Consider the following 13,726-nt stretch of genomic DNA (forward strand, 5'->3'; position numbering starts at 1 on the left):
TATATATATATATACGTATGTATGTATATATATGTGGTACTTTTTTAATAGATTTTTCATATTACCTTCTATAGAATTTAGTTGTCATGTTCCAGCACAAAATCATATGTTATAGCTGACACTGCAAATGTGTGGATGGTGCAGATAGTGTTCCTGGTAGTGTGATGAATTTTTAATATTTGAGTCTGTCAAGTTATTCATTTCTTGTTCTTGTTTGGACATTTTTCATGCACAGTTTTACTTTCATCTCTGCCCCAAAATTTGTATTGAAATTTCAAATCATCTGTTTCTCTGCTTCATTTTATTATTAGTTTCTTGCACTTCTTCAGCCCAAAGGACATCTTAATGTCTTTGCTAAACTATTTATACAACTGCAACACACAGTTTTAGGCCATCCATGAGAATGAAAGGGTGTCTGAGCCTGATCCTCCCTTTCCATATAGTATCATAAGTTGATTTTTATTTTTAATTAGTGAACTTTAATTTAACAAGCATAAACTCAAATGAAGAAGAAAAGTGCAATGCAAATACTATTCTCTTGAAATATCCTACTAGATATTTCTGAGAGGCTCAGCTTACAACTACAGTTTTGTTAATGAGGGTAAGAACTGTCTGCCATGCCTTGTTATTTTAATGACATTCACCATATTATCCTCACCATTGATGTACTTAAACATTTTGATAATACAATCATGCAAGACTGAATCCTAAGCTTTCCTTGTAGCTGATTTAGGGGCATGACAGGTTCTTTTTCATGCCTTGACATCATCCAGTACTATCTTGAGAACAAGAACCTGGTTAATTGCTCCAAACAACTATTGCATACATCCCTTATGCTTTACAGGAATAACATTTTTTAATATATGCTCAGTTATTCTATTGAATAGTATTTTAGAGATTACCAGCTGACAAATGTTGATGCAATTGTTACATGAATCATCTGCTGGTCTTTTCTTGGGGATCATTCTTGTAATACTTGTAAGGAGCTATTGAAGCACTTAGTCTGGGCTCTTTAAGAAGGTGTTGAAGATGGCTGTGCAGTACATCAAATGACTACCTTTATAAATTTCAGATATTATCAATATCAGAACATTTCCAGTTTTTTATGTTAACCTCATATCAAGTATTGCAGTACTGGAAGAGATGAGTTTTTTTATGTTTTATTGTTTTGTTTTATTTTTTTTCCAGTTTCTGTTGTTGCTATGAACTCTTCTTGCTAGATATTGTTTTCATTATATTTAAGTTTATTTTAAAAAATGAGTTTCCATAGTGTGTCATTGTTTTCTTACAATATTTCAAGGAACTGCATAAATATAAGGATTAGCTGTGTATGAATGATTAATTCAACAAAATATATTAACTAATAAGTATTGTATTGATGTCCCTGATAGGTGTAAGGTAGTATTGTTAAATATTATTTGAAATGTACTTTGTATTCTATCATTGTCCTCAAAACATTAGCTTATATAGATAGGTAGGTAGGTAGGTAGACAGGCAGGCATAACGAAGGTGGCTATAATCAATATAAAACCAAAAAGGAAAAATTCAGTTGTCACTAATTGTGACTGACAGTGCAGAGTAGCACCTACATTGTTAGGAATAAGAGCTAAAAAGTCACCCCACAGTGAGTGAGATCATCATACTAGTCTAGTTTCACTTTGAATTAAAAGCTCATCAGTGATGACTACTTCATCGCTGAATAGTTTGGCTAAATCCCAACTGTCAGTATATAGTATTTACAATATGAATCGGACTTAGTCCTCAGTAAGGTTTTCAGAGTGTAAGTTCAAATCATTTGACCATTACAAAGTATTTTCTATATTAAGCATCTCTGTATCTCATCTGTTGACTCTATAAAGTTTATAACCATTCAATGTAGAAGACTGGAGAGAGCTACTGTAGCTGTTCGAAATATTCAAGTTTTATATATTTCAGAAACTTATGAGATTTAAATTTCCAATGGCTGAGGATTAGCATCATACTTTAGAACTTAAAGTGCCAAGGAATTTGAATCAAACTGTTTTGATCCATACATGATCTCAAGGGTGGATGGATGTCCTCTAACTTCTTTTACCATCCAATCACTAGTGGACCCTACACCCCTATGCTCTTTTGATAGCTGTGGCTGTTATGGGAAGCATTATGTCCAAGCTTGAATTCATACAAAACAAAGTAAATGCATTTTTTTTCTTTTTTTTCATGTTTGAAATTAAGGATTTCTATGCTTCAAAATTATATTCTGAGAGAAAGCAATGAAAATTTATGAAGAGGACACATCAATTATTAAGCATATAAAATTTCATCTAAAACTCTACAACAATAACATCTTAAATCGAATTTGAAAAAATGTTTTCAAAAAATCAAACACTATTTTCCAAACAACCTAATATATGACGTAGAGAGCAAGTATTGGTTTCAAATTTTAGCACAAGGCAAGCAATTTCTGAGAAGGTTCGGTAGGTTGATTACATCAACTCTAGTACTCGACTGGCATTTAATTCATTGGTCCCCTAAGGGATGAAAGGCAAAATCAATCTCGGTAGAATTTGAACTCAGAACATAAAGATGGACAAAACACCACTAACAATTTCGCTCTGCAAGTATTGAACAACAAAGTTCTCTGAATTAGTAGCAAAGGAGGAATAAATCTCACAGTTGCTGTATCTTATATTATGTATTAAAGATCTCTGAAACATAAGAGTAATCATCATCATAATTTAATGTCCATTTTCCATTCTGACATGGGTTGGGTAGTTTGACAGGAACTGGCAAGCCAGAAGATTATATCTGGCTCCACTGTCTGTTTTGGAATGTTTATATGGCTGGATTCCCTTCCTAACACCAACCACCTTACATATTAGTATTAAAGTGCTGGTACTGCATAGGGTGCCTTTACATCTTGAACTTTTCTACATCACTGCACTGAAATGAAATCATTTCAATTTACTATATTTTTCATCTATGAAGATAGATATTTTGTCTGGTTGAAGGAACCATGTATTTGTTCTTTATATTTAACTAGCTGGCCCCATGCCATCAAAAATGACGGCTAATTGTAGTATTTTATATATAAATAAGGTACAAAACCAAGTTTTTAGTTTAATAATTCTTTTATTACCAAATTTCTTGTGAAAAATCTATCTGCAGCTAACATCCCTTGACTGCTTGTTTCCTTTAAAAGAATTTTAAAGTTTTCCTTCCTTCTTGTACGATTTAAGGCTACATAAAGTTGGCCATGACTAAATACGGGAGCTGGCAAGTAAATACAAACTTTTTTGAAGTGACATTTCCTTTCAATTGCACTCTCCATTACTATAACCAACCTAAACTCATATGGCCTAAAGCCACAAAAAGCTGTCCTTGCCTTATAGTTGATGTTGTAAAAACTCCCTATTAAAAATTTATTACATAAATTTCTTAATATAAATAAATTAGGCACATGTATGAACTGTTAAATGTGTATTTATAATATACTTCTCAACTGCAGTCATTTTATATTCTTGATACACTCAGGTAATAATTATTTTCTCTAATGAGTTTGTATATGTTTGTGTAGATATGTGTAATTGTAATAATTATTTGTAACACAACAGATGGTAATATGGATGGTAATTAAATTAATACACTTCTCAATGTCATCTAGTGGTTTTCTTTTGGGATGTGACATTGATCATCGTTTGTAACTGAAAGAATGCTGATTCACACATACAAACGTCCACATACTTCCCTTGTACATGCACACACATAAACTCATAGAGTTGAAACGCTGTTTGGTTTTTCTTTTCAGCATTGAATGTTCACCATCCCACTTCCATTACAAACACACACATACACAAACATTCACATACTTCCCTTTTACATACGCACACATATACTTACACTGTTTGATTTTTTTCTTTCTTTCACCGTAGAATTCCCATCATCCCACTACCAAGTTTGCCATCACCCTTTCCTTTCTCATTCATATGTTGTGACAGAGAAAAACACAAAAGTATTATTATTGTAGATTAAATTTCATTAAACTTTATTATTTTTCAATTCACTTCAACAGATTTCGTAACAATAGCATGTATTCTTGGAACAGGAATTCTTGGTAAGTAAAAACATTTTTAAACGTTTTTGAACTTCTTCAAATTCTGAAAATTTTCTCTTTTTTTCCATTTACTATTGTTATTGTTGTTGCTGCTGCTGTTGTTGTTATTGTTAATAAGGTCATTAATTATATTTTCATAACAATTTGATGTGACAATTAATACACCCTTCCTTTGTATTTTATTATCCATATATTTTTTAATTTGTCACCACTACCACCTTATAAAATATTAAACATGCACCTACCATTGGAAGTTTTGTTCATTCAAACATGTCAGCATTATCAGCCAATGTTATTTGTCAATGATTGCTTAATTACTTAATTAGGCAGGAAACTCAGAATTAATGTATTTTCTATGAGTGTATCACTTTATGTACACACACACACACACACACACACACACACACACATACACACATACAATAAGAGAGAGAAAGAGAGAAGAAATAAGTATTTTTGCATATTTTCTGTGATGTGGAATTGTAATTCTACCATATGCTTTTCATGAAAACAAATGTAATTTTTCTACGCATACCTTATGGAGTCTTTCTTATAAAGAATGTAACCATAGATTCTAATCTAGACAGAACCTGTTGCACTCCCCTGGTATCTATATATTCTCCTAAAGAAATGCAAAGGGGCTCTAGCTAGACCACTTCAGGTTCTCTTTCAGAGTTTCCTCACAACAGAGAGACTTCCCGAAAAGTTAAAGGAAGGCATTATATGCCCCATCCATAAAGGAGGTAGCAGAGCAGATGCTAAGAATTATAGATCTGTCTCTCTAACTTCCTATGTCAGCAAGGTCATGGAGTGCATTGTCAGAAAGATACTGTGTTCCTTGACACCATGGCTTTCACTCAGGCAGAAGCTGCCTTACACAGCTTTTGCAATACTATGACTGGGTATTGAAACAATTAATGAATCACTCAAATGTAGATGTGATATATCTTGGCTTTGCAAAGGCCTTTGATAAGATTAATCATGGGATGATATTTCACAAATTACGGAGACTCAGCATAAGTGGGAAAATTGGAGAGTGGTTGCATGACTTCGTAAAAGACAGAAGCCAAGCTTTAGCAACCAATGGAGCCCTCTCCACAGAGATATTAATAGAAAGTGGAGTTCCTCAAGGAACTGTATTGGGGTCACTACTGTTCATGGTGGCTCTTTCAGACATGCCATCAGTTACACAGATAGCCATACTTACTAACTATGCCAACGACACAAAAGTAGTACAAACGGTCAAGGAACATTCTGATGCTAATCTTCTACAGAAAGACCTAGATGCCATATATAAATGGGTTGAGGACAACAACATGCAATTTAATGCAGGCAAATTCCAAGCCCTCTGCTACCAGCTAGTTGGTGCTCAAAAGTTACAACCATGATACTTTGGACCAAAAGGAGCAGAAATCCAAGAATCACATACGGTGCATGATCTTGGGATTGATATGAGCAACAATGCCTCGTTTCACATGCATATCACCAAGATGGTGGCAGTGTACAGGCGAATGGCCAGATGGATTCTGAAAACCTTCAGATCAAGGGACCAGGAAACTATGCTGTCCTATGGAGGACATTTGTCCTCAGCCATCTGGACTACTGCTCTCAACTATGGTCGCCCTACACTGTAGAATTGATAGCAGAACTTGAGGCGGTTCAGAGATACTACACGAGGAAGATTGCATCAATGGAATAGCTGAGCTATTGGGAGAGACTGAAAGAGTTTGGAGCAAAGATGTGAGAGGTATGCAGTGATATATGTATGGAAGATACTGGAGGAGCCGGCACCAAACTTTAGAATTGAAAGTTATACCAAACCTTGAGATGGACGCCACTGCACTGTTCCAAAAATCTCAGCTGTCTCATCTAGGGTGAGGACCATGTACTGCAATAGCTTAGGATTCAAGGACCCACAGCTATATAACTCTTTGCCAAAATATCTGAGGGACCTCCATGGAGTGGGAGTAGATGTTTTCAAGAAACAACTTGACCTCTTAGTTTCTAAGATCCCAGATGAACCAATATCAAGGCAGAAAACTCAAAAGATGGCAGTGATATCGAACTTTCTCCTTCACCAGAAGCCAAACCCATAGAATTGGCCAATTAAAAGGTGATTACAATGGCAGTGCCCCAGCATGGCCACAGCCTCAAGGCTGAAACATATAAAAGAATATATATGTATGTATATATGTAAGGAAATAATTAAAGGTGTGTCAATAAGAATATCTATCCACAAATGAAAAAATATTTAACGAGTTTGCACCCCTTTATACAGCACTAAAGGAATGCAGTTTTAACAGTAAAATAAACTAATTTAAAAACAAATTAGGCAAGCAGTTTCCGAATATTATGAATTCTAACATTGACACACATCCTATAAACAACCCCACCGAATATAGAAACCAACAACACTTTAGAAAACATAGATTTTTCAAGTATAGCAATAACGATACAGGGCAGAATATGAATTATTCTGGGAGGAAACGGGAAATTGTATGGTTTACACCCCTCTTCTCCCTCCAAGTAAGAAACCTCCCTAAGTTATTTTTTAGCATTATCGATAGGAACTTCCCACCTTGTCATAAATACCATTCTATATTTGATAGATCTTGTCTTAAATTATCCTTTTCTACCACACTCAATCTTGGATCTATCATTGCAGCCAATGACAGACTTAAACTTAGAAATAACAAAACCAATAGAGATAACCTAGCTGACCCCAACACAAAGAACAATAATAAGGACTAAACCCGGAAACAAAATAAAAATATGTAATTGTCGTAATGGGGAATTTTGTCCCCTTAAAGGCTTCTGTTTAAGGATAAATACCATATATAAAGTCAAAGTCTCAACCCTAAATGAACCTGGAGAATTTTGTTAATATGGATTGAAGGAATATATACATCAACCTTTGAATTTGTCTTCTCTCCTCCTTAATTTTATATATATATATATATATATATAAAATTGTTTCTACAGCTGGATGCCCTTCCTAATGCAAACTCCTCTACAGAGCATGCCAAGCACCTTTTCCATAGTACCAGCATTGTTGAGGCCACCAAGTAACTCACAATATGAAGATAAGACCCCTCAACTGAATGGGATTGTAGTAAAGAGGGAGGAGGTTTTATGCTGGGAGTTAGGCTAAATTATGATAAAGGGACAGATACAGGTGTTATGCTATAGAGTGGGTACATGGCTAGCCTGCATTATATAAGGATGGGTGATAGTAGTTAAAAAGAAAACAATGATGGTGGTGATGAGATGTCAGAGCATACTCTCAAGATGCAAGAGTGTGAATACAAGAGAGAATAGAGATTAAGAATCAGGAAAAGTAGAACTTTTGTATCTCTTTCTGTTCAGCATCATTAAGTGTAAATGTACCATTATCCATCTGCATATGCATATCTCCCACAACATCTCAGTTCTTTCTTATACATTTTCATGCAATCTGGAATACCTCACACTTCTGATTCTCATATCTGTACAATATTGGTAAACCTCTTCTTTTCTGCTTCTCTCTTTGGTATATATATATCTGTCACCTTGCTTCTCTTCTAGTTACATGGTATAATTTTCTACTTCTCCCATTTTTTCAATCCTTCCAAGTCTGTCTCTTTACTTTTGATACCTGTCTACTTCACTGTTCCACAACCACAACATTTTGGGTCTGGCTGGAAAATTGCCCCAACCACAGATTTGGTCCATCACTTTCAATAGAAAATTCCAATCCTAGCTCCTCCTTCTTCCTGTCAAGTGCTTCATCTAGCACTTCTCTAAATTTCTGAGTATTCACTGGTTCCTTAACCCTTTAGCATTTAAGCCAGCCATATCCAGCCAAAATATTCTACCTGTTTTATGGTCAAACTAGTCACATCCAGCTTCTCATACCTACCCTACAGTGTCAGTCCAAAAATAAACAATCTTATCATTCAAATCTCAAGGCTGCAAGATAATGCAGGATAAATTCAAAAACAATGTGAATAAATAAGCATTACATTTGGCAGAATAATCTGAATGCTAAAGAGTTAAACTTTCATATCTTCCTTTTCCAGAGTGGTTTGCATCTCTGAGTTTGAAGTTACTAACCATTAACCTATATTGAGTTGTATTTTCTCCACCTGGAAAGGACTTAGCATTCATGAGCACATGTCTGCCCCATTTTCTGGAGAGAGTGTAGTCAGTCTTTCTTGTGTGCCCAACAGATTGATTGGTGATCAGGAGACTCACTGATTTCTTGAAGTTAGAGTTGCAGATCAGGTCATTTGCATCACAAAACCTCCTCATTTATAGGATCAAAGCCATAGCCTCAATATACACCTTGGAATCTTCTGTGTTGCAGTCCAACATATGTGTTAAAAATCACCAGGCATGAAAATAAGCTCACTGTCATTTGTAGGTACTGGTATGGCTGTGTAGTAAAGAAGTTCATTTCAGAGCTGCATGGTTTGGAGTTCAGTCCCAATGCATGGATTCTGCTGCTGGTGTCCTCTCCTATAGCTGCAAGTTGACCAATACCTTTTAAGTGAAATTTGGTTGATGCTAACTGTAAGAAGTCTATTGTGTGTGTGTGTGTGCATGCTTATTCTTCTTGTCTTGATATGAGCATGTAGGTTGTAATCAAAGAATTAGTCTTTGTACAAACAGTGTCATTTGATTGCAATCTCTATGAAAGTATGTTTGGATATTTCATTATTTGATAGATTATGGGGGGAAAAATCCCTACTTTGCTTGAAAAGAGACAAAGATTGGCAACAAGCAGAACATCTGTCCATAGAAATTCTACCTCAACGAAATCTCATCTGACCCATGCAAGCATAGAAAAGTAGACATTAAAGCGATGATGGTTACAATGAAATACATGTGAGAAAGAGAGAGAATGTGTGTGTGCATGCATGCACATATATGTATGTTCGTGTGCATGTGTGTGCTCGTGTGTGTCAGTAAATATTGATTTAGAAATTACTGCAATTAAAATCTTTATTCTTGATGTAAATATCCTGATTCTGTATCATTAATCTTTTAAATTGCTAATTACTTATTGGTATATTATCTTTGAATTAGGATTGCCTGTGACTTTGTACAAATCAGGATTTTACCCTTTCTTGATATCGTTTCTGGTGACATTTGTCTTTCAAGTAAGATATTTATTTTATTTATCCTTTTTTATTTAAGACATTAATGATGGTCAGACTGGCAGCTATTTTCATTTTAAAAGTTTTAATTGATTCTATTGATCTCTGAACTTTGTTTGGTAATTATTTCATTAATCTATTTTGCAAAAAGGAAGACAACTGATAATGAAATTCCACAGGCATGGCTGTGTGGTAAGAAGTTTGCTTTGCAACTGCATGGTTTCAGGTTCAATCCCACTGCATGGCACCATTGGCAAGTGTCTTCTACTAAAGCCCTGGGCCAACAAATGTGTTGGTAGATGGAAATTGTGTGGAAGCTTATCGTATGTGTGTGTGTGTGTACGCGCATGCACACACACACACACACACACACACACACACACACACACACACATATATATATACACACACATGTATGTATATGTATACATTTATGTGTGTCTTTGTATTTGTCCCTGAACACTGTCTTGACAATTGGTACTGGTTTGTTTACTTCCTCATAACTTAGCAGTTCAGCAAGTGTGATCAATATAATAATTACCAGACTTAAAAGTAAATGCTGGAATCAATTTGTTTGAAGGTAGTCCCCCAGCATGTCTGCAGTCCAATGACTGAAACAAGTAAAAGATAATGAATAAATGTATTTCCACTGAGGTTCTGACATCTCTGACAGATACTCTAAGATGCACCTAAAAGACTACTGTTCAGTTTCCTACTACCAAACTTCACTCAAGAAATTTTGGTTGACTTGAGGCTTTGGTACAAGACACTTAACAACAGACATCACCAATTGATGTTTCAAAATTTTTACATTGGATATGGCCATCATCATCTGATGTCCATGCATCTACTTTGCCAAATGTACCTAAGCACAAGTGGACCTTATCAACGACAGAAATTAAGTCATATATTGGGTCATCCCATAAATAATGCAGTTTTTATACTTCTTTTATTTTCAAAATTAAGATAAACAAAGTTCTTTTTTAATCTAAAATGTACTCTCCTTCATTTTCTACAATGCTCTTCCATCTATCTGGTAGACTTGCAAGGCTCCTTCTTCCAAAATTGACTTGTCCATGGCGAAAAATAATCCTCTTGTTCTGACCTCGTCTACAGAATTCATATTTTTTCCATCCAAATGATTTTGAAGGCTGTGAAATAAATGATAATCAGATGGGGCAATGTCCAGCGAATATGGTGGATGGAGCATTGTTTCCCATTCATGACTACTATTCCCTTCAAACTTTGCTTTTGTGACCTGGACATCAATGTTTTGAAACTGACCTATTTTCCATTACATTTCAAACATATTCAGTGCTAAGTTGCTGAAGCAGAAATATCATTAGAACAAATATTCTGTTCAATACCACAGGTTTGCTTTTTAGTTACTTCACCTTAACCACTTGAGCATGTCCCTTTGTGATGATGAGCAGGACTAGTGGAGGAACATCATAGCTATGTGTTGAGAGGGATTACTTGAGGTTTAAATAAGTGTAACTAAAGTAGTTTGAAGGAAATATTAACCATTTTTCATACTTTCCTCACATTAGCAAATAGGAAATAACAGTTGCTACCCAAGGACAAAAATCATGTTACACAGTGTAATGAAATTGAAAATTTTATTTGAAGTGTAAATATGTATAAAAATTATTCTTAAGAAAAAGAGATATTTTGGGTCTTCCTTGTTTGGCACACACATTCATGGAACCCTTTCCAGTTGTTTAAGGATTAATCAAGATGTCAAGGAGTAGGGTTGGGTCTGGAACCATATGTTTACAAAGCAAACTTCTTAAACTTATATAAACTTATATTTGATTGAATTTTTATCTATGAATTTTATTAATCTATAATTTTTCTCAGTATTCACATGCATTTCATTTTTAATAAAGTACACCTCTTGCATTACAGCTATAATGTCTGGAACTGAACCAAAAGTGGAACCCTTATATTATGTTCATTCTTCCAGCCAAGTAGAAATAGCCAAATATCCCTCCTATAATATGCTTTTCTTAAAAAAGGAGAAATATATTTTAGTTCTAGATACACTATATCTGAATAGAAATAGGATGGCCATTGTTGGACTGTCTTTGATCATAGATCTGCTCAATGAGTGGTGATTGAAGACTTAAAGGGCAGCAACAATATAGATGAATCTATTAGGAACCTTATACATAGTCACTTTTCCTCCTAGAAATAGTTGTCAGTTTCTTTCAAAGCACTTCCTAGAGTGTTAAAAAAAAGAAAGACACTTTGAGTAATGTTGTCCTAGATATAATACGGTAGGAAAGCTTATATCATAGTTCTGTTCAAACAATGATGAACTAGGACTAAATAACAACTGTTTTAACTTTACTGACACTCAATCCTTCAATGTCACATTTTATTAGTATCAATCTAAGATGGCACCTGCTAAAAGCAACTGTAACAGAAACAAATGTGAGATGTCTCAATATTTTCCACTTAAGAGTCAATGTAATTTATTAAATTTATGTAAAGAAAATAATTATAGCAAGAGCAGGCAGAGAGCGTAAACCTCCGCCAAGGCAACACCAATGTCCTCTCAATGATTAGCCGGAGATAATTTTTAAAATGAGAATATCTGAAATAAACTCGACAGCTCTGACAAACGAGAGTGCTAAAAATGAACCTGACCGCTCTCAAAAATTAAATTTAAAAAACGGAAAAACAATCCAGAATTCTTGTCCAGTACCGGATCGATCCCAAAATCTAATTAGTCTGCGCCAGTCATGAGGCCATACATTCCTGAAAGTTACATCTGAATCCATTAAGCAGTTCTTGAGATATCTTGTCCATAGTCAAGCAAACAAACAAACAAACATGACTGCAAACAATACCTCCACCTTCAGTAAGGCAGAGGTAATAATACAAAATAAAAGGGTACTTGTCTTAAAGTAAACTTGTTTAATTTCGCAAGATTTAACTCATTTTCAATTCTATTTGTTAGTATTGTTTCTGTTTGAGCAGGTTTATTGTATGGAATTTTTCTGTTTAGCCAGCATTTAATTTGAAGTCATTTAATCATTATTGACTGTATATTGTCTACAGTATATATTCTATTTTTAATGACAGTTGTTGGGAGGTTATCTTAAAAAGATTTTACTGTCATAGATATGGCTGTGTGGTTTAAAATTTTGCTGTGCAGCCATGTGGTTTATGGTTCAGTCTCACTGCATGGCACCTTGGGCAAGTGCCTTCTACTATTCCTGCTGGGTCGACCAATGCCTTGTGAGTAAATTTGATTAACAAAAATTGTGGAAACCCAGCATGTGTCTTTATGTTTGACCCCGCCATTATTTAATAACCAGTATTTGTTTATGTCTCCATAACTTGAGGTTCAGATAAAAGAAACCCATACAATAAGCACTAAGTGTTAAAAAAAATAAGTACTGGGGTCAGTTTGTTTGACAAAGCCCTTCAAAGTGATGCCCCAGAATGGCTGCAGTCCAATGAGTGAAGTAAAAGATAAAAGTAACTGATACTGAGCAGTCAGTGATTATGCCGTTATTACCACTGTCTTTTGATAGTTCAAGTCATACAAGAAACATAACACATCAGAGAGCTTCTGAAAGTGAATTATGTATCTCGAAATGTCTTTGACAAAACACTAAATTGAACAAAATTTAAGTCTAAAATTATAAGCTCTTTAATTATAAAGTATAAACTAACTATAGACTCATTAACTTGTGTTCTGTTTTTAAATGCAGTCACAAATAAGAAAGACAATAGAACATTAGCCTTATTGGCTGTTGAATCCACTGTCCCAACACTTGTTTACTCTGTGCATAGTCAAGAAATTTTAACCCTTTAATATTCAGATTACTCTGTCAAATGTAATGCTTTATTTATTTACATCATTTTTGGATTAAACCTGCATAATCTTGTAGTTTCAAGATTTTGATGATATGGTTGTTTATTTTCAAAATGACATTGTAAGGTAGGTGTGAGAAGCCAGATCTGGTTGGTTTGAACATAAAACAAGTAGAATATTTGAACAGGGTATGGTCAGTTTAAATGCTAAAGGGCTAATCTCTCTCCCTAAATCCACAAATTGTAAATAAGGAAGTACAGTAATTATTCAGTGTTCATTAACAAATAGACTTAATTCTCATTGTCTCAGGCTATTTACCTGTAACTAAAAACTATGTGTCAATGAAACATTACACTGGTCAACAAGTATTTTTCATCAAGCATATGTCAAGGTGTACTTAGTGTAGTTTTTACTGCTGATTTCAAATATACAATTGGTGTTTTTGACATCACGTTCAGTTTTCAAGATGAGAAAGTTTTTTGGTTTTAGCTCATGCATTATATAGAAATTCCGGATCTTTTTTAAAACGGGGGCCACATTTTTCATTAACAAAACACTTTGAAACTTGGAACACTGGTAGAATGTGTCATATAAAACATCTTTTTCTCTTAGTCTTCTTAAAAAAAAAAGAAATCCATAAGTTATTCCATGTGAAAGTTGTCGTAT

At 34.5% G+C, this 13,726-nt stretch overlaps 1 protein-coding gene across 3 annotated transcripts in view; it reads left to right on the plus strand.

Annotated features, from left to right (window-relative positions):
• The window catches only part of LOC106871076 (uncharacterized), a 75,761-nt gene that overhangs the window by 14,827 nt on the left and 47,208 nt on the right, over window positions 1-13,726 (plus strand). For all 3 annotated transcript variants that reach the window (XM_052968855.1, XM_014917349.2, XM_052968859.1), the window contains exons 2-3: window positions 4,052-4,093; window positions 9,161-9,234. In XM_052968855.1, coding sequence (XP_052824815.1) covers window positions 4,052-4,093; window positions 9,161-9,234 — 116 coding nt within the window. The remainder of the gene's footprint in view (window positions 1-4,051; window positions 4,094-9,160; window positions 9,235-13,726) is intronic.

Source organism: Octopus bimaculoides, chromosome 1, assembly GCF_001194135.2.
Source record: "Octopus bimaculoides isolate UCB-OBI-ISO-001 chromosome 1, ASM119413v2, whole genome shotgun sequence".
NCBI classification, from domain to species: Eukaryota; Metazoa; Mollusca; class Cephalopoda; order Octopoda; family Octopodidae; genus Octopus; species Octopus bimaculoides.